General features: G+C 44.4%; 2 protein-coding genes across 4 annotated transcripts in view; one reads left to right on the top strand and one right to left on the bottom strand.

Annotated features, from left to right (window-relative positions):
* Positions 1 to 22,117, top strand: part of dpa (disc proliferation abnormal) — a 153,170-nt gene that overhangs the window by 97,491 nt on the left and 33,562 nt on the right. For all 3 annotated transcript variants that reach the window (XM_050193597.3, XM_055061905.2, XM_050193599.3), the window contains 3 exons: positions 4,899 to 5,075; positions 11,707 to 11,800; positions 11,882 to 12,036. In XM_050193597.3, coding sequence (XP_050049554.2) covers positions 4,899 to 5,075; positions 11,707 to 11,800; positions 11,882 to 12,036 — 426 coding nt within the window. The remainder of the gene's footprint in view (positions 1 to 4,898; positions 5,076 to 11,706; positions 11,801 to 11,881; positions 12,037 to 22,117) is intronic.
* Positions 18,777 to 20,870, bottom strand: LOC140216238 (piggyBac transposable element-derived protein 4-like). The gene has a single exon (XM_072286638.1). It carries the CDS (start codon positions 20,437 to 20,439, stop codon positions 19,066 to 19,068), a length of 1,374 nt encoding a protein of 457 aa, XP_072142739.1. The 5' UTR covers positions 20,440 to 20,870; the 3' UTR covers positions 18,777 to 19,065.

Genomic DNA, 22,117 nt, shown 5'->3' with positions numbered 1-22,117 from the left:
CTCGTCATGTTTGTCAAAATAGACATAAATGCACCTCTAGTATTTTGGTGAAAATGGTTCCTTATTAATTTTATTCCATGCACTTTTTACAGTGTAGACCGCTTATAACGTAAGTTGCGGGAGTTGTAAAAATCCGTGTGATAAGCAGTACCGCGTTATAACCAAAGCACGCTCTTTCGGCTTTTGCCTATGCCAAACGGACCACCCACCTTTCAAACACAATTTATTACATATTTCACTCACACACATGTACAACACAATCGCAACACAGCACAGAAACCAAGTTCTCCCGACAAGTGCAGCATCAGCGGAAGAACGCTGTTATTTTCGTCTGGAGGTTTTTTTTAAGAGCGCTTCGAACAATTTCATTCTCTACAAGGCTTAAGCACTGAAGCGCTTTCTCACTCAAAACTGTTCTTTGCGCAGTACTTCTTCACATTGTTTAGGTATTCCAAAGCGTCCTTGCATGAGACATCTGGGTCTGGCATCGGGTCGACATCATCGTCCGACTAGTCTTTGGTTGCCAGCTCTGCGCTACTGCGCACCGCTGCGACGATCGCATCATCCGTGCTTGCTTCCTCGCAGACAGGAAGCTCCGACTCATCGGCATCGACATATTCTTGGAAGATGTCTGTGGCAGAAACAAACTTGCTTTCAACGGGCGGACCACACGTCGTCGGTGTTGACCGTCTCATCGGCAACATTGTTTCTCGGCTCATCAACGTCAAGAGCCTCTGCATTGCGCGCAAAGCCTGCTTTGTTGAAGCACTTGCTTATTGTAGTGACTTTTACCTGCCACCACAAAGTGGCAACCATATCATTCGCACCCCTTAAATTCACTTTAAGAGGCTGATGCTGCTGCATGCTCAGCAAAACTCTTTCGCAGATGCGTTTTTTGTAAAGTGCCTTTACGGTTGCGATGACACCCTGGTCGAGCGGCTGACATTTTGCAGACGTGTTCGCAGGCAGAAACTTTAACTTGTCTGCAGTCAACTTTGGCTTGATGTTGTGGGCTGTGCAATTGTCGAGAATGAGCACGACTTGTCACTTCTCTGCCACCAAGTCTTCATCGAACTTGCAAAGCCAGCTTGTGAACATGTCTTGCATCATCCACGTCATCCACGTCATCCACGTCACTGGCAGGCACTCTCGCTTTTTAAAGCGACATGGCCTCGCTGATTTTCCAATGACAAACAGGCGGCACTTGTCGCTTCCATCCATGTTAGTGCAGAACAACAGTTATGTGCTCTTTTGAGGCCTTGCAGCCAGAGCAGGCTTCGCCTCTCAGCGCAAGAGTGCGGTTGGGCAGAAGGTTATAAAATACGCCAGCTTCGTAGGCATGGTATACGTCTCTGTCCGTATACGTGGACAGCATGGTTTCCAAATTTAAGCAAAGCCAGACTTCGATGGACTCGTCGTTGACAAAACCGCTTTCACCGCACACCACTTTGCAGCTGATGCCATGGCGATCCTTGAATCGCTGGATCCATCCATTAAGTGGGTTGAAGTCATCGTGGCCTAAAAGAGCACCAGGAGACTTGGCTTTTTGTTGGAGCATGGGGCCACTCACTAGTATGCTCCGAGCCCTAACTTCATGGTACCAGTCTTCGTACTTCGACATACTTATTCTCTTCCGTGACAGGGAAGACGAATCTTGCTGCAGTTGTTGCCACAATTTCTCATTGTTCTTGTATATGGTCTACATGGTTGTGTCGGAAATGCCGTACTTGGCCGCCACCGCCGCCTTTTTCAGCCCACTTTCTATGTCCCTTATAACGCATTCCTTCGTCTCCAGCGATAAGGCATGCCTCTTTCTCACACCGCTTGAAGACGCCGCTGACGCCATGGTGACGAAAGCCCGACAACACACGTGCACAGGACAACTACGACACGACGAGGTCATGACATGAACACACCAAATGCAAAAAAAAAAAAGGAGTGCGCTGTTGCCGCTATCGCACTCTGTACAGCGCGCACCTTGATTGGATGCTGCTATAGTGAGGCAAACACTCGCCCTCCTTCCTCTAGAGTCTCCTGCCCTTCTCCTCCTTTCTGTTTCGCTTTTTGCTGCTGGTCCCCACGCGCGCGCCCACGCTCCCCCTTCTCCGCGTTTGTGCGCCTGGGAACCGTGTGGCCTTGCGGGCCGTGCTCAACGCCTCCGAGAAAAGGCCGTGCTCCATGCGTCGATTTCATGGTCGCGTGCTTAGAGGAACCGCGCTATAACTGGTATTCTGTATAGCGCGCCTACGCAATAAACGGTCTGCCTATACATTGAGTTCTATGGGAGGTATACCTGTGGTCGAAAAACCCACACTATAACTGGTGCCGCACTAAAAGCGGTTACGTTATCAGTGGTCTGCACTGTAGTATGATGAACTATGTGCAAAGGGAGGCACTTAAGGAGTACTGACACAAAATTCTGAAGTCAGATCGCTTATGAGATCGATTTCTGTGGAGACACACATCTGCAAAATATAAACGGTGAATGTGTCCTAAAAACTATTTAAGATCAGTTTTTAAAGTATGTGCATGCAGAAAACCGTAAAGCGCAGAACCTTGCGGCATTGACATCAAAGATGTGGGTTTGTAACAGCCCAGAGCATAATAACAATAGCGCTACATCAAAAGTTTGTGTTGGCTACCGTGCTCCTTGTATGTGCTCTTGCCTTTCCCATGACCTAACCCTTCATTGCCACAATCCAAGTCTTCCTCGGTTGTTAGTCATAATGGGATGCTCCCTATGTTGTTGCAACAGTTTTTGTTGTGCCCGTTGAGTTGAGATTTCCCACACTATCTGTGTTGACCATGCTTCACTGAACATGCAGAAAACGCTAGTACAGCAGTGTCGGGTGCATAATGTGTCGTTGACTTCTGCAAAATGCATTGAGAGCTGGGTATTGATGCATAGGTTTCCTCGGGATTGCCTTCAGCAACAGAAGTGGACTGAGTTTGTGCACGCCACTGACCACAAGTAGTGGGCCCTGCTGATGAGCAGCCGCATTTGTTTAACTCATTTCGAGCACAGAAAAATATAATTTTGCGCTTACCTGTGCTTTCCCTTACTGAAAATTTGCATAAAGATTGCATTATATTGTTTGGCTGGTTCATTATAATAACACATGACACTCTTATACCCCTGTCACAAGGACAGCCGTGTGGTTAAGCTAACTACAGTTGCTCCTGACCGTGATTACTGCTCGCTATATGGCTGACATAACCGTATTTAGTTATCTAACCATGGTTATCACAAATCAAGCTTTGCAGCCTTGGTTTCTCTTCGCAAACAGAGAACCAGACAGGATGGCGGACACCATAGCAGTTGTGAATGTAGCAGCATCGTCCGATGTCTTGAGCCTCGTGCGCATTAACTGACCAGGTGCACGTGTGCACTATTAGGCATTTGAGAAAACCCAGCGGCACAAAAAACTCGGACAAATCGACCTCAAAAAATAGCAAAACCGCCGATCGACTCAATAACAAACAATGGATTGTCTTGGATGTCCTACTGACTTCACCAAGCCAGAGTTAAAAATAGTGGTTAGCAGGCAATTTACGTACTCTTTTACGGTATTATTTGTTGGAACAGATAAATAATTGTTGCCCAAATTTAGAACTTAAATATGTTATTTTTTTAGAAGTCGCTAAATTTGTAGCAAAAATTTGCCAATGCTATTGCCACGTCATCATGTTCCTTTTTCTAACCAAGTCCATGTGGCCAACAGTAACTCGACGTTGCTGAAACTACAGTTAAATCCACGAACTGTAATCATACTTAACTGTGGTTAAGGGTACCTTTGTGTCAGAGGTATTACTTGCCTGGTTTTTAAGAAAAAAAATTCGAATTTGCCTTGTGGAAAAGCCAGCTGTTGCGAAGACGGCGCTAGCATGGACCTTGGTCGTCGTCTATTAGCTACTAAAAGCAAAGCAGGCATTCCAGCAGGTTTGCCACATGTGAAACACGGTTAATTTGAAGGTGCTTATGCCTAAAAGTGACCGGCCTCATCTAGTATGGTGGCCATTCCCATGAGCAGAAATTCTTTGCCACTGAACGATGAAATGTGGACAACGACAAGGATGGCGAGGACATTATGCAGCACATGTGTATCTAAATAGAGAAAAACAACTAGCAATAACTAGTCTCGTGTGCCAACGTTTGTGTCACAGTTTTGTGCGATCACATGACCAGCTGTGTTTGCAAACCTACTTTCCCTGCCATTGCTCTCTGAAATCAAAACTTGCGCTAGTCACTATAAACAAGGCTCTAAATGATTAACCGTTGTGCTCTGTAGCAAACAAGCTTTTGTATTGTGATAACTTAGTCATTTGCTAATTACTGCAACAAATTAGATGAGGTCACCCGCCGTGGTTGCTCAGTGGCTATGGTGTTGGGCTGCTGAGCACGAGGTCGCGGGATCGAATCCCGGCCACGGCAGCCCTATTTCGATGGGGGCCAAATGCGAAAACACCCGTGCAGATTTAGGTGCACGTTAAAGAACCCCAGGTGGTCTAAATTTCCGGAGTCCTCCACTACGGCGTGCCTCATAATCAGAAAGTGGTTTTGGCACGTATAACCCCATAATTTAATTTTAAAAAAGATGTCCAAATTTTTGTGTCATTGCTCTTGTAAGCTTTTCATGAGAGCTTTATAACAGCTTGCAGCATTGCTGTAGCCTACCAGGCTTTCTACTTGTCCTTTAGTATGGTGCATTTGCAGATAATAGCCACAATCTGGTGGCAGGTTTTGGGCACGATGCTTTTATCCTGTTCTGTTTCTGCATGTCCATGTGGTTTTATAGCAGTAAATGAGAAATTGTTTTTGACATATCTGACAGATGGTTCTCTTTAGAAAGTGTATTGTTCATGATGAGGTTTCCATTGTGTGCTTATCTTTTGTGCAGGTCTGAGATAAACATCCTCCTTTGCGGTGACCCAGGAACAAGCAAGTCGCAGCTGTTGCAGTATGTGTACCACTTGGTGCCACGTGGCCAGTACACTTCTGGAAAGGGCTCCAGTGCTGTAGGTCTGACTGCATATGTTACCAAGGACCCAGAGACTAAGCAGCTGGTCTTGCAAACGTATGCCTATCTTCTTGTTTTGCCAAGTGGTGTGAACCACACGTGTTCATTTTTGGTCTTTTGCAAATGCAATGCAGTAGTCTTTTGTTTATTCCACTGTGGCTAATTAGATTTATTCGTTAATTCGATCACGACAGAGGGCCCCAGCCAGTGCTCGTGCATTTATGGGAGCCAGAACTTTAGTTGTCTTGATCCTGAAATTGGCCCTCACTGCATAAATCGAACTTGAAAGGTCAACTAGGTTTCCCCTAATTCATAATTCATTGGGGTCATGACCTTGGTCATGACCCCAATGACTGCCCCATCTGTCTTGGTGGTGCTAGGGGTTAGTCAGTGTATCGGTAGCGCCCCCTGTTGAAAAACATTTTTCAGCCTGGGTAGTGTCAACTTGAGTAGTTTCATCTTTCCGATTACCAGAATTGGAGGCGTGCTACATTTCTTTTCTTGAAGATAGTGCTGTGTTGACGCTTCGCTGGGTAACCAACAGTTACTGGAAGTTTCAAACTGCTGCATGAGACAAGTTGCTAGCAATGTCATGTTCTGCAATATTCAGCCTTATCAGAGTGAAATGATTATTTTTCTTTCTAACTTGAATAAAGGTTTGTTGTATCCATTCAGACTAAAATTTTGCTTTGTTAAAATGAGATCTTAAATACAAGGGTTTGTATGGGAATTCAAATATTTAAATGGGAATTTACTTTATTATATCCATTAGTTTGTTGTGAGGGTTGACTATTCTAGGTGTTTTGCATAACTTGAACAAAGCTTGAAAAAAATTATGGTTTATCTTAGGCGACTGAGACCTACTGCATATTGTGTGTTGTCATCCTGAGCTACATCGGAGCATTTTTTTTATATATGGGTCTTTAGGTAATTAACAGTTCAATTATGCAAAATAATAATTTTTCATTTTTGGTCATACGTTAGATTGGAAATGTTATGGAGCATGCTCAGGAAGAATAAATGAAATTGTTTTCATGGCCCTTCCTTGCATAGTTAATTTTCCAGGAATCGGAAGAAAGTCTGTGAAATAGAAAAAGTAGTGTTTCTAAAGAATGAAGGCCACATGTTCATTGCTAAAAGAAACGATGGCCCTGGCATCAAAGCCTTGGCATCAAGACGTCAGACCATTGTTGTAACAATGGGAATTCGCTGTGGTAAAAAATGATAAGCAATAGCTTGCGCTTGAAGCCCAACTACAAAAAAATATCGGGCTGTGTAGAAAGCCTAGTTTAAATGAGTCCTGAACCACCCCTAGGGCTTGGTGAAAAAACAGTCCGTGAATAGCATACGCTGCTGTGAACATCTCAGCCAAATTTTGCAGTCTGGTGCAGTGCATGGAGGTTGCAAGTGAGCACAAAGGCACCTCTTTTTTTTTTTTTTTCGAACGCTCTTATTGCGATAGCAATTACAGTCGAACCTTGATATAACGAACAGTGCAATGATCGCAAAATAGTTCGATATAGCCAGAATTCGATATATAAAATCACGTAAAAAATGCATAAGGAACTTGTACAAATCAATCAATGAAATAATCGTAGTGCAGTAAATACTCGCTTGAAGCTTTACACAAAGTATTTATTTCTTTGGCTGAAACTACTGCAGCAGTGTAGCCTGCTTCTTATTAGTAGCCATGTGCTTAACCATGGCATCCTCAGCATAGTCTAAACGATCCACAAGCGATAGACCGGTGCCTTCAATTGTGCCGCAGTAGTGGCTTAGCAGGGCCAAAGCATCTACAGGCTCAGTTGAAGTTGGGAGTGGGGCAACATCAGTGCTTGCGAAATCAACCTCTGCAGTGTCTTCGTTTGGCTGCTACGTCTTTGTGGAAGCAAACCACCATTCCTCACGAAGCACAGCACCGAGGAGGAGTCAGTGCGGCAAATCCAATGTGTAGTTGGCGTTGTTGAACTAGCCAAGAAGCCACTTGCATACGCCGCTACGTTCAAATGGCACCCTCAGCGCAATCGATGTGTGCAGCTGTAGTGTGCAGCAGTCGGGAACGCTCATCTCACCACCATCTTCGACAGTGTAGCGGGAAAGCTCGCCCCTTGTCAACAGAGCGCACGTGGTCTGGGGTGGCGGAATTCGATCCATTTTACGTCCGACCCCATTTGAAATAAAAAATAAAAAATACATGCAAGTTTCCAGGTGGCATAGAAAGTGTTCGATATACACAATAGTTCTATATATCGAGGTTTGACTTTATATGGACATTCCAAGCACGATTCTGCTGTCGTCGTCGGCGGGGGTGTCAGCGTTGCTGTGAGATTTCGTATAAAGTCCAAAGGCGATAAAAACATTACCGCGCACTCTATGCTGTATGTGCGAGTGAAATCATGCAAGGGGAGCCAAAAATTGCGGCTCAATCTCGCCCGTGCGAAAGGGGTGAATGCGAAGAGGAAATGCACAGTCTTCTTTCGCCCGTGAGGTACCCAACATTACGAGGTGCCGGGGGAAGGGGCAGAGGGGAAGCGTTCTGTCCAGCTGCAACTGCACATTTGGTGGCTGCACGCGGCCGCATCTTGAGAGCAATCTGTGTTGGGGGTAGAGTCTATACTCCGTTCCATACATAGCAGTCAACGCTGTGGAAGCTGCACAAGAAGTTCAGTCAAGAAGAGTTATCACTCCATGGGTTCTGTCTATGCTTCGCTGCACGAACAGCGTTCGCTCATGCGAGCATGCACGTCAGGCCCCTCGTGATGGGTTGCAAATAAAAAACCCCAAAAGGTTAACAAAAATAAAAATGATCTAAAACAACGCATTACCAGCCTTATACCACAATGTGTTTGTTTGTAAGGGTGAAAACTTGTTTCGTTCAATACTGAGCCTATATAAACGACAGTTGTGTGCAATTGTGATAAAAAAACATAGAACTATATTCAAGTGCGAACGAAGCAGCTGCAAGAAGTCTCTCTAGCCTCTACAGTATTGATTGCTATGTATGGAACGGAGTATAGGTACGTCGGCTGCTTGTAGCTTTGTGTGTGCTGTGTGTCCTCGGTGCTTGCTTTGCGTTGAAGCGATAGACAGCATGAATGTAACTTTGCTTGATGCTGCTGCTGTGTTTCCTCACGCCAGTGTTTTGACAGCGAGTGTCCGCTGTCATAGAGTGGGATGTGTTCATGTTTGCTGTGCGTGCTGACACCATGCTTATTAATTTAGTTAGCTAGCGAATGTTTACAAGTTGATATGGCCGACAGAAGTACTATCCTTACTTCATATGGCTGTCTTCTAATTTGCTATCGCAATTGATGCTTCGCCTATTGGGCAAAACTGCGGAACTGCTCACCTTCAATAATTAGTCGGCCCACCTTCAGATTTCAACTTGGCCCACCCCCAAATTTAGGTTATTCCCACCCTTAAATTTTCGTGCCACTGCTCGCGCGTTCGTCATCGTCTTCTTCCTCAACTGGCTGGCTCTCTCTTGAAAGCGATAGTCTTACGTGAAGGAAGGACGGACGGACTGTTTTCTCATTGGGTAACCGTAGAAATGCTTACGCATTTAAACCTAGTCACGGTGAGTTTGAATGGATGTATCAGCATGAGTGACTGTTGGTGAGTGTGTTTGTGTACCAGTGAGGAGCAGTTGAGAGTATCAGTGTGAGTGGATGCTAGTGAATGTGAATGGGAACAAATGTAAATGCGAGTGAGTGATTGTCAACACGTGTAAGTGAATGCAAGTATAAGTGAGTGCCAACAGAAGCCTTCTCACTCTCTTCCGGCTGTTATATTTTGTTATACAGCACATTCCTATAGTATACGGCTGCTATTGGCCAATAGATGACATCAATCAAGAAGGGTGTCTGGATCAGTGCGCTTCTTCCTATTGTTACTGTGTATATTTATTGATGCAGTTTAATAAACAAGCTGAAGTATGTGAAAATCTGTGTTCAGAATTTCGATAGGAATTGCATACTTCTGGAAGTACAACTATCATACTATAAACAACTATGGCCGCCAACGCTTGGCCGTGTAGGAATGAAACTTTAGCCACACGGCATATCAATGTTGTAGCCGTCGAGTCTTGCTAATTTTGTTTAGTTTTAAACACTAAGCTAGCCTCGAACCATGGGGAACCTAAAATCAGATGCTTGCCAGTGTGTGCTCACTCCTTGTTGCTGCTGGCTAGATGCCTTAGCAGACTTCGCTTTGTTCTGAGCTATTGCAAAATGTGCAATATTAATGTGCAATTTTGATACATCTGTCAAGCTGGCACAGAACAATGCTGGTCCGCACCAAATAGCACAGCTAGACTGGAGCATGTGAGTGGAAGTGTTCACTCCAGCCTTGTTGTGCACACAGTTAGCCACTGCAGTTGCATGTAGCGGCGCCAGCAGTGTAGCGTAGATACTGTGGCTGCCGCAGAGGGCTGCGACGAGCACACTTGCTGAACTCGTTGTGGCTCACTGAGGACAAAAGCGTGCTCTGAGTGGTATCTGTTCGTGACATGCCGCAAGGCCCGAGTGCCAACATCTGATCAACAGGTTGTCTGCTTCCCGACTTGCACACCCTCGAGGTCTGTCGCCGTCATGGTCTAAGCTTTTGTTAGGAATCCTTTCAACACGAGTCCACTGCTTAGCCGATGTGCGATCTGCCAACGTACTTGCAGAAGCGAACATGAAAATAAAATTTGTTCGGCTCAGAAATTGGGTAATTGTAGAGATAAGGAAAGGGGTGCGAAAGGAAATCTGCTACTCATGTCACTTGGTGCAAGGATAACTGTGCATAGCTATCTAGTACACTGTAGCACAGCAAAGGGATGAGGTACCATGAACTCATCCATAAGCTGAGGGATAGCCTCCGAGTTTGGCGTGCTGTAGGTGCCAAAATCAGAAGTATAGTGGCATCTATATGAGCATTGTTGTTTTCCCTGCATGGCACCTGTAATCTGGCTTTGCCGCATGGCTCTACAACGGTGGTCGGTGTGGTTTCAGACTAGTACGAGAGATGGCACGAATATTGCACTACTAACGCCACCTAACGGCATGGTTACGTGGGCGCAAGAGGAAGAATGCTGTTCCTCTTTGGCTCGGGGTTGGCTAGCGGTGTGTACGTTCTGCGCATGCGCCAATCCATGTCTCTGCGAGGCCATCTCTCGAGGCCTAGGAGCAGGACACCAGAGTAGACAAGCATGATCGTTCGAACATGCCACCGTTCACATGACTGTACATGTGAACGACCAGGCACTGGTGTCCCGCATGGGGCAAACATATTCGCTCAATATCCAGTCGTGGCGAGTCGGACTTCCTCAATTTGTCACGTGCCCATCGTGGATAGCAATTCAGCTAGCAGGCATTATTGCATGAAAAGTGCAATAAATGCCCTTGTGATTGTTTGCACTACTGTGTTGTTCCCTTGTCCCAAGAGCACGAGTGAGTACCCCCAAGATCCAAAATCAAATTTGAACTTCGCACCACAGTGTCACGTTCAGTAGGTAGAGCGTTGTGCACCACCCTGCTCTGGTGTAGCCTTTGCGGTTCTTTGTTTCTTCTGTTTTTTTTTTTTTTTTTTTTTTTTTTTTTTTTTTTTGTAATCTCTTTTCTGAACAGCTTGGCTAATGTTAGCTCAGACACGCTATATACTGGGTGTCTCATCCCAGCTAACTTGGACCACAAATTAATAAACCAAGAGCTCTAGAGAAATCGTACCAACTGCATATCGTACCAACTGCTTGAATCTCTAAAATATCAACTATAGAGTAGTAGAGTGCCTGAAGTAACCTTGGATTTAAAGAGTCCCTGAAACAGTTACAGTAAATCATTCGCACCACAATTTATGGGAAGCGTTTCACATTACCATATTTACTCGAATCTAGGCCAGCCCCGATTCTAAGCCAACCCCCGAATGTCCGAAAAAAAGAAACCACCTCGAATGTAGGCCAAACAAGAAATTGATGCTCACAAAATGAGAACAGCATTTTATTCAGTAGGAACATGCCAAGCTCACTCTATGTCATCATTACTGGTAGTGTTGTCGCTATCTTCCTTATCGGTGTCATCTTGTTGCGGCACCCGCAAAAAAGTGTCTCCCGTCGCCCCCTCCAACGATGGACGTTTTTCTCATTGATGCTAAAGTGCCATCCGGCTTGAATGTTTGACAATGCCTCTGCAGCTAGCACAACTTTTTCTTTGAAAGCGGCACTATAGTGGCATCACCTGTTTGGGGCCATTATGATAATGGCACGCCATATGCTGATACGACACAAGTCAAAATGGCAACGTTGCTCATGTACTTCAGTTGGCTACTGGCGCGGCTAGTAGCAGCTGCGATACTGACTTTTCTAGATGGCATTAACTATTTATTATTTTCAATTAGAAACTGGTGCGTTTCTCTCTTTCTTTAAATCCTTGAATCTCAACTGACCCTAGTGTTTGGTTCAGTAGTCAGAATAAACTCAACAGTATGCCGTTGGTCTCACGTCTGAGGTGCACCACTTCTTTAAGCTTGGATCAAATATGTGAAATAACTGGTATACGGCAGTGATAAATGGGTCTAAAATTAGTGAGTGCTGAAGTATTCTCTATAAAGTATACACATACATTTTTTTTTTCTGAACTACTGAGAATGTTTCTAGTAGAGCTCAGGAAATTTTGGTATATGCCTTAAAATTGTATGTTACTTGCTTTAGGGGTGCCTTGGTGTTGAGTGACAATGGAATTTGTTGCATTGACGAGTTTGACAAGATGAGTGACTCAACAAGGTCAATTCTCCATGAAGTAATGGTGAGTTTCACAGTTTGTTATTTCTTTGTCATACTTTCAAGCAATAGGAGAGATTGCAGATTTTATTCTCTTTACTCACAGGAACAACAAACCTTGTCCATTGCCAAGGCTGGAATCATATGTCAGCTGAATGCACGAACATCAGTTCTGGCTGCTGCAAACCCAGTAGAATCTCAGTGGAACACTAACAAGACTATAATTGAAAACATTCAGCTGCCACACACTCTGTTGTCCAGGTGAGGCACTCAAGCAGTTATTACTCCTGAATTTTCATGTGTGTAATCATTGAGTGTGACTTCATTAGTTATTTCATGAGCGTATGTGAACATAGTCAGCACTCTTTTATTTACATTGATAACATACACCAAATATAGTTTGTAAAAAAAAAAAGTTCACAAATATTGCATTCCTGTCAGCAATTCCAAGCTGACAGAGAATGTTTGTACTGCCATAATAGGTGGATTACGAATTCGTGTGTCATCTACTACACCACTTCCCATTTTAGTCTTCGCTCTGTGCCACTGCAATCACAGAGGAATGATGCTTCCTCAACACAACTATGATCAGGCGCTGGGAAATCAGATGCTGGATGCATGAATTTTGCAAATGACAAAAGAAAAAATGTTTTGCTTTCCATAGAATGAAGTGCACAAGCATTTATATAGGCTGTTGGTGTCAAACGAGCAATGGAGAATGGTAAGCATTGTTGGTACCAAGGTCATATGACATTGAGCTTGAAAGGGCCCCTCGCCAGGTCTGGCAATTTTGAACTGACAAGCGCAGTGCATGCAATGTGCGCTAATGATCATGTCTGCTAAATATTACATCTCTATGCCCTGCGGAAAGAGCTTAAATTTAACATCAAACGCCGTTTGCCCTTCTCCTCACGGGCGCCGCGTTCCCAGCTGGAGGGTCGATGTCAGTTGTGCAAGTGCGCCCATGTACATGGTAGTGCTCCGACATCACTCATAGTGACATTTGACTAAGAATTATTCAAGGCACTATCAGTTATTTGTTTAATCTGTTGCTTAAATAGACGAATTAAAGTTAAAAAATATATCAAAACATACAAACTGAATGTCTGTGTGTTCTTGTTTTACTTCTTGCCATAGCAAGAGAGATGTATGTACAATTAAACCTCGATATAACGAACTTCAATATAACGAAATCCTCAGTAAAACGAAGTATTTAACTTCTCATAACGTCTGGTCCATAGAACACCATGTATTTAGAACCTCATTATAATGAAGTGTGTATGCGATTTCAATATAACAAAATCTCACTGCCGCCGCAATGGAATGTCAAGACAATTACTCGAAACTGTGTTCAAATGGCTGCAAGTGGCTGCTTGAACGTGCACCTCTCAAATTGCACACTGCGAGAAGAGTGACCTCCGAAGTGGAGCCGTATCATGTTCCGTATAAAGTCCAAGTGTGATAAGATCCTATTGTGCCCCTCGCACTGTGTGCTTTAGGTGCTAGTGAAAGTGTGGGAGGGTGAGACAAGAAAGATGGTGGCTTCATGAGTGCCACCTTCCCACTCAAGCAAAGGCAAAGAGGGTGAGGGGACTAAGCTCATGGTAACTTGATCAAGCGCGGGCGAGGAGGGGGGGGGGGGGGGGGGTGGCGCATGTCTCGGCCGTGGCTGCGCATGGCTGTAAGCGTGGTTGAGCGCATACGCAGCCGCGCACCCTGCGTTAGAGGTAATCTGCCGCATGTGCAAAGAATGAGCGTGCCGAGAGGACTTGGCACCTTGTAAGCTGTCTTCCCGCATGTTTAGTATTAGAGGTTGTGTAATCTCGAGTTTCGGTAACCAGTTGGAGCGAGAGGCAGACGAAGCATTCGCTCCCTGCTGCTGGCACATTTCCTGATAGCATCGTCCCAGTGCGGGCGACGCTATCAGCCACGGGGGCGGAGTGCACGTGAAAGCGTGGCTGGCTTTGCTTAATTTGTACCGCCGATGCGAAGATATCGTCCACGTACGTGGTGTGAAACAGTATCATTTTCTACCGACTTCCAAATATATTAAAATGAATTGTTTTCTCGTTCAAGTTTGCTTTATTCTATTGCCCGATAATTCGGAAAATTTTGCGGCCCCTTTCCTTGCAAGAATAATCTATCGGCGACTGTACTTATTTGCATAAAAAGTTGAACTTCAATACAACAAAATTTTGATAAAACGAAGCAAATTGCCTATTTTACCAACTTTGTTATATGGAGGTTTAGCTGTACTTCCGTTTCGTCTGTTTGTTTCCATGTAGTGCAGTCGCATATGCAGAGAACAAAACTAATTTTTTACCATGTTCCAGCACCGCAGTCATGCTCTTTCACCATCTCACTCCCGCCTCTGTGCTCGTGATTATGGCACTGACTTATACCACTAATCAGGTGTTCATGCAGAGCGCGCAAAATCGTCCGCTGCGCGAAACTAAACAAGCGCAACAGTTCGCACGTGAGACTGTCACCGGAAGTGCGCCACTCCACAAAAATGAAAGAGAAAGAGAGAAAGAAAAAAAATAAGGTGGGGCCATGAGGTATTTGTTACACAATCCTCCGGCTCCAGCATGAGAGAACGCAGGGAAGGAATTTCACTTGTGGAGGCTAGACGGGGCAAGTGGAAAGAGTGTTTATGTTGGTGGCGATGCTCCCCTTCTCATATAATGGGTTTGTGGCACTTTGGATATTTCTGTATCTGCTATTAATGCAATAATTTGAAAAATGGTGTATAGCCAAGATTTGCTATGTGGACTGGTGAGGGGCTATTTAACGATATTACAGGTCCTGTGCTCAAGCAAAAAGATCCAATTAAGTATACTTTCCCTGCATCTTGTATTGCCTCCTTTCTGTTATGTAAAAGATACAGTCAGAAACAAGCCAGCAAAGCGAAATACCTGCTCAGTTACCAAGATGGCCACCAGAACATGGAGTGACATTTTCTGTTGTACAAGTGGCAAGGTCGAACCCATTTATAACAAGCTCAATAGTTCTGCGTAAAATGGTTATGTCAGTAGTTCGTTATATACGGACCTGCCCTTAAACACGCTCAAAAATTAACCGCACTGAAGCTGGCGTTAGCAGCTACAATTTGGCAGCACCTTAGTCCGAAAATAAAGTTTTCAGTGTCATTTTTGTTTTCGGTGTGTTCCTGCACCTAGCTGGAAACTTTCGTTAGAAACGTCCATCTAAAGAACGATGTGCTGTTTCGATTACCTGTCATTTCGAAACTGCAAGTGCAGCCGGCATTTTTTATTCGAGAGCTTGTGATATATTTTACTACCAGTGGGATGTGACTGTATTCTGCACATGAGAGCAAAGCGTTTTATTTGGCAGGAAGTGCAAACTTCAGAAACTACTGCGGCATGCTGCCATTCTGCGAAAGTCTCGGACACCTTGGTCTTAGCATCACGACTGTACGTCAGCCGTAAAATTGCATTATCTATGTCGCTATGGGCGGGAAAAAAAAAAAATACAGTATTCAAAAGGTGAAGCGTCACCGCAAACCGTTATCAGCAATTCGCAATGCGTAAATGAAGCGCCACCAAGCTGTTATGTCCTGATAATGGTGTAGTAACCGCCGACCCTTTGCAACCTTGTGTGGCGGAAGCGTGCAGTGCAGCATTCTCGCCGACTTGGGCTGTGACGACAGGAATGCTTGAGCGGCCGTTGTTCCCCTGGCGAAAATACCATAGATGGTCGTTCCAAATCGTTGAAACAGGCGTAATGCGCATGGTGTCGCACGGAGAATTGTTCATAAATGAGTGATGCCATCGTGGCATCCGATTTCGCACTGGCGCACGCATCAGCGCATGCCCCATGCCATGCTGTTTATGCAACACGTGGCACGTTTCCACTCTGGAGGCGTGCCTTGAAAACGCGTGACCTTCTTCGTGGCTTCCGAAGTCTACGTGAGCCGGTTGCTCGCTCATTTTGAAGGCTATATTATCGTTGCGGTTGGACTGGAGGAAGGCGCGCGCTGGTGTGCGCCCAGTTTGGTCGCGCTTCCGTGCCTTGGCACTTTGTGTGTGTCCTTTCTTTACCGTGACTGGGTTTGAAGTGTTCATTGTAGCAGTACGGCGACTTAAAAAGCGTTTGTTAAATCTGGAAGTAGTTTTCATAGGGAGGGTCGGAAAATCATAAATGCGCTGAAATTTGGCCGTTATAACCAATAGGTTGTCACACCTGGGATCGTTGTAAGTGGGTTCAACTTTATGTGGTGTTGCTATAAGTAGACTGCACTGTAGTAATGGTAGCACAAGCAAAAGAGACGCTGACAAAAACACCCACAAAGAAGCACCATGACACCCAAACTACAAACGCCTTTATGATTAAGTGCTTGGGGCATCTAAACTCATCCGTTGTGCGGATCACTTTGTTGTAAAGATCGCGCACTGCACCGCTCGCAAAAGAACTGGCAGAAAAATATTCCTTCAGTATACAGGTCATTTCGTTGTAGATGTGCTCAACTGTATATCCAAAGCACAAGCATGTGTAAATGACACCGTCCAGAAAGGGCAGGCTATGTAGTGTGTGAAAGAAGAGGCGTGCAGAAAGGGCAGAAGGATTGGTGAGGAAAAAAATTGAGGAAGAAATTAAGAGGGCGAAATCCGTTACAGGCATAGGTAACTATACAAGGTAGAAGTTTTAAGGAAGAGAGAAATGATTATGGAGACATGGACAAAATGCTAGACTGATTAATATCCATAGATTACTTAATTAGCTCAAGCAGGCTGAGTGACTTTGTCACCGCTCTCTTTTGAAGGGAGTGCTAATAAATCATCGTGAGGAACATACGCATATGGTATACGTGCTTTTGTTGCTGGGCACAGCATGAGCACAGCTTTTGTTGTCTGGGCACAGCATGAACTTGCAAAGCCTGATTCGTTGTTGCCTCTGTAAGAAAAAAAAAAAGAAGTCCCCTTCCGGTGATTTTCACTTTTTTTTTCGTCATGCGCTCTCGGGTTTTCTGAGCCCATGCACCAGGCCTCGAGCTAGTTGCAAGGATTCCACTTTCTGTGCTTTGTCATCTGCTGGCCTACCGCCTAAATTACTGTGATACAGTGGAATCTAAGAATTGAATAACGATTGTTATTCAGAAAAGTTTGGCATTCTGAAGTTTGTTGCACTGAAATATCTTTATATTGAAACTTTATATTGCAGGGATTGAAACTAAGGCAGTGGCGTGGGATTTTTGAAAAGTTTATTAATCTCCATAGTTTGTTAATGTGGTGTTCATTGTAAGAAGGTTTCACTACTTTTTTCTGTTATTTGGTGGCAGATTTCCTAGTTGTTAATAGTTCATAAATGAATTAATGCAACGTAAATAATTAAATACGCACTTGTTTTGAAAATAGACTTCTGCTTGTTGCCATATGTGACCTGAACAGACATTATTTTGGTTTCAATTTACACTTAAATTGTGACTTGCAGTAGTGTCCCTATGCCTAGAGCGGCCATTGGTGTTCCTGAAGTTCACTCTTCAAAAAGTTCTGTAGCTGTGAGCTTGGACTTGACTTGGGGTGCCACACTCATGAACATGGTTTCTGTTAATGTGTGGAACCAGCACTTCATTTTTTTTTTCTTTTCTTTTCTTGGTAGAGTTAGATGAAACTTACTGAGCTTATGCATTTCAGTTTACTAATTTGAGGTATACATTCAGTTTTCTTGCAGAGTAAATAACTCTTTAGAAATTAAGAAAATTCAGTTTTTTGCTTAACTTCTTTGTAGGTGAGCTATTACTACACTATATAGTGTGTAATAAAGATTGACACTCAGAAACACCTGGAACCAGCAAAGAGCAAAACAGCAAGAGTAGTGTTCTAAGCCAATTTTATATCAAGTTAGAGCATGGCAAACTTAAGGTAAGACCCCGAGTAACACCCAGGAAATATGTTTACTTTTTTGAAATTTTTCTGCAATACCTTTGTTCATATTAGAGGCCTACTTAACTCTTCAATAAGGGATATGTAAAATTATCTAAGCAGGCTTTCCCGCACAGCTCACTTGACGTAACCAAGATGGCCGCGCTCCAGCTAATAGCCCTGTTAAACCTGAGACGCGTTTCCAAAGCTTGAATGTGGAAGGGAGGGAAGGCAGCAGAGATGGTGTCAGCAATCTCCTATTTGACACCCTAATTACGATTCTAGATTATTGCAATAGGAAATTAACATATTATCACTCCAAAACTGTGACACCACCAAAAATACTGTTTTGAGAAAAAATATTCATGGCATGTTCATGGTGGTTATGGTGAAGGCTAAATAAATTGAGGATGATACAGCGGTCAAATCAAGCAAAAATAAATGCTCTGCGCCAACCTGGAGCAAATCAGCGGGAAAAAATATTTGGGTGAATTTTCAGAGCTCCACAAATTTTGGATATTCCATTCTCTTTATATATTGCGTTTCTTAAGTACAAGCTTACTAATATAACACACAATTAGTATTCATTTATCTGCATTGCGCTAGTAATTAAAGGGGCCCTGGAACACTTATTGAAGATAGTAAGGAAACATCTGCAGAGGAGGTTCCTGTGAACATGTGAGGCAAATATTATTGCACTGCATGCAGCAGGGAATTTACAATCTTGTTTCAAAAACGGTGAAAAATTAGTTACTTTCGCCTCTGCAATGGAATGCAGCGTCATCCCAAGCAGCGATGCCCACCAAGAGCTGTTGGCTGATTTTGTTATCGCGAGAACATTCTTAGTAATACTATTATTGCTAATCTTGAGGAAAGGAAAAGTATTTGTGTGCAATCTCAAAAAGACAAAAATTTCATTTTGGAACTGCCGGTCTACACACGACAGTTGCGTGTAACCACGTCTGCTGCGCACGGCTTCTGAGATAGCAACAGATAGCGTCGCCTGCGAAAATTCTTGTGGCAGATGATTCGTGAGGCGACATACTTTAACTCTTTCGTTACGGCAGAAAAGTGGCTAATTTAGAGTGCTTCCAGAAAATTTTTTTTTTCTCTTGAACAACGAAACGCATTTAACATTGCTATGCAGCAAATCGTAGCTTATTGGTGTGGCTTTCTATATAAACAAGGACTGTGCTGTGAGATTTAGAATTGTTCACATTTTATTTGTCAAATAAACTAAAGAATGTGCACATGAAAGTATAAACAAAGAGAAATCAGTGACTGTGCTTAGCCAGAAAATTATTTTGAGAATTCTGAAATATACAAACTGTTACTAGGCCCCTTAGCTATGCTTCCAATATATATCAATCCTATACACCACGTATTGCATTTATCGGGGCCCATCAATCTAGCAGCCCTGACGGCTGTGCCACTCGGTGAAGCAGTCTCGTGAGGGCAAGAAACAAAGGTATATTTCACAAGTGGAGCACATGACGTTTGTTCTGTTCTGTGTCTTTGTTTTTTGATAGCATATTTTGCAATTTCTCCTCTTCTTCATTCTTTTTGGTTGGTGCCGAATGGGGTCCAAGGGCGAGAAGGGGGGTGAGAAAGGAGCATGACCTTCTGCGACTTCATCATAGCCAAATATTTGCTCAATCAGTTCTTCCCTAAATGCAAGCTGGTCATAATAGGTGCTTCGAGAAAGTTCTCCAACTGCTGGGTTCTCTTTTCGGTGCTGCTGGAACAGTATGAAACTGTTCACGCACGCGATATCCACACAGTGAAAAAAGAGCGTCTTCCACCAACGTACGCATTTTCTGAGGACGTTGTATGTGGCAATTATTTGGTCTGATTTGTCCACGCCCAACATCCCGGCATTGTATTCGTGGACAAGGAGTGGCTTTCGGATGACTCTCAGAGCCCATTGGCGCCCCCTTTTCTCTCTTCTCTTGGCAGGCACATGCTCATTTGCTGTGTGGATCGTGCTCATCAAGTTTACAGCACGCCGGTCTTTCCACTGCATGTAAAGGATGTTGCCGTCACGAATCCATCTGACATCTCCACGCTCTGCGCTTTTTTCCCATGATGAGTCTTTCAATTCAACTGGAAAACAGCGACGATCTTTGCGTGTTGTTCCGCATGCAAAAGTTTTGTGCTCGAGGAGGTGTTCAAAAAGTTTTTTGGAAGTGTAGAAGTTGTCCATATAAACTCTGTAGCCTTGATCAAGGTACTTCGTACAAAGCTTGGTCACGACGTCAAAGGCTAAGCCATGTGGTCCTGGTGCCTCACGCTTGCCAGTATACACCGAAAATTGAAGGGTGTATCCAGTTCTTGAATCTGCCAGCACCCAGAGTTTATATCCAAATTTCGTCACCTTGTCTCGGATGTATTGCCTTATACCTGATCGAGCCTTCGATTTCACCATACGTTCGTCAACGGCGAGGTCGCGCTGTGGTTGAAACAAATTTGCAGATTCTTGATTTATGTGATCCAGAAGCCAGGACACCCTCCAAGTCTTTCCAACAGATGCTGCAGCTGCCAAGTCCTCCGGGTCCCCTACACTTAGGAATGACAGCAACGCGAAAAAACGGTCCCATGGCATAATATTTCGCGGGAGAAGATTACTGAATATTCCTGTTGAACGCCAGTATAAGTGCAGTCGTGGCACTTCAACAACTCCCATGTAGATGATTATCCCAATAAGTCTGAGCATCTCCAGTGGAGTGACTTCCTCCCAAGAGCCGTCACGTCGAGAGTATGTCGGACGGTCCAAAATATGCATCCAGGCATATTTATTTGTGTTCTCACACAAAGTCTTGATCACCTCTGTAGTAAAAAACAAGAGGAAAAAATCCAGCGCTCTTGAGAATCGACGCGCATCGCTCCGCCGTACTGCTCCGACATGGGCACCGGGCTGTCTCGTGGGCGAAAACTCGATACGGCGCCGTGTACTTGGCAAAATATCCCCGCCGTAGGTTGTTGAGACCCTAAACACAAAAATAAAACTGCATTCGTCAAATCTGAACCACGTTTATGTGTAATTACAGCGTGAAGTCAAAAACGAAACCTACCTGCGAGCACCTGTTGACGTTCGGGGCACTTGAGCTGGAGCGTCTTCATCAGAGCTAAAATCTGACAATCCCGCATCGTTGCTTGAGCTATCACTGCTGCTTGGATCACAAAAATCAGCAGCAGAAGCGGCGAAAGTGCTTGGAACAGGAGTCAGTTGTCGCGGCGCGCGGCGGCGCGGACAGGATGCCATTCTCGCCGAACTCGAAACTACCTTCGGTTCAAATTTCACTTGCGGCGGCGCCTCCGCACGCAGACAACAAAAAAACAAAAACGGAACTGAAAGAGGAGTTCTAAATGAATCCTCCAGATGGAGCTAGTTGTCTGTAGCGCGGTGGTTTAAAATTTTGCGGGAGATTCAAAGTCATCGGAACTCTGTGTCCGATGGCCTATGGCGCCGTACTGAAAGAGTTAATAGTCAGGTCAGTCTATTGTTGAATTCCAATGGCAGATCGCGAGTGCTCGGCCGGATCATGAATGGAGCACCTTGTTCCGACTGAGATAGCTCTTGTCAAATCTGTGAATGGAATGCGTGCTTCATCACCATCACCACTATCATCTGGATCATCCTGGAATTCTGTGCGTTTGTTTTTCTTCTTTGTTGGAAGAATCGTCACTGGAATTGGAACTTATAGTGTCTGAGACGGAGCTGGCCCTATCCAGGAGCAGGAACAAAAACACACGGCACGACGTAGCGTCCATGTTTTCCATGTCGTCCATGGCTATAATGTACTGGAATAGGGCCGTGTGTCAAATGGCGGCAAAAACATGTCTCTTTTTGTGATGACAGCCGGGGGTGTTGGAGTACGCTGGTCTACTGCAGCACCATGTGTCGCTGCAGCTTGGAGTCATTGACGGCAAGAGGAAAAATAATGGTGCAACACAGGGCCTCTGGGATTGGCAGTTATGGTTGTCGCGTCATGCATGTACATGCAGAGCTCGCCAATTGCTTGCTGTGGCTTTTCATACCATGTTCGCACATTCTTTATGTGCACGGCAAAAGCTGGGTTTGTAAATGTCTTTTCTTTATTGTGTGCATTGAGGTTCCTGCATAAGCATGAGAACAACCCTGGGCTGCTTCAGATCGGGCACATTGAGAAAACTGGCTGTATTCTTGCCTTCCGGTGCCCTTTCTCAGAGTGAAATATACAAACAATTGTGGCTGCATTCATCACAGAGCAGTGTATATATATATATCGTTCAGTGAAACCTTGCGACTGCTTTTCTGGCTGATGCAACATGAAAGAAATCACGTGCATACCACCAGCCACAGTGCAGGTGCTCCTTCTGGGCTTCTCATTCTAGTGTCTTTTGAAATAATAAAAACATATGAGTGATTACTGAACAGAACAAGCAGAGGAGTGTTTGTCTTCTGCAACCGAAACGCTGAG

The sequence above is a fragment of the Dermacentor andersoni genome, chromosome 1, assembly GCF_023375885.2.
Source record: "Dermacentor andersoni chromosome 1, qqDerAnde1_hic_scaffold, whole genome shotgun sequence".
In the NCBI taxonomy this organism is placed as follows: domain Eukaryota; kingdom Metazoa; phylum Arthropoda; class Arachnida; order Ixodida; family Ixodidae; genus Dermacentor; species Dermacentor andersoni.
Note: the sequence above shows the minus strand (reverse complement) of the source record. Positions and strands in the feature narration are given on the sequence as shown.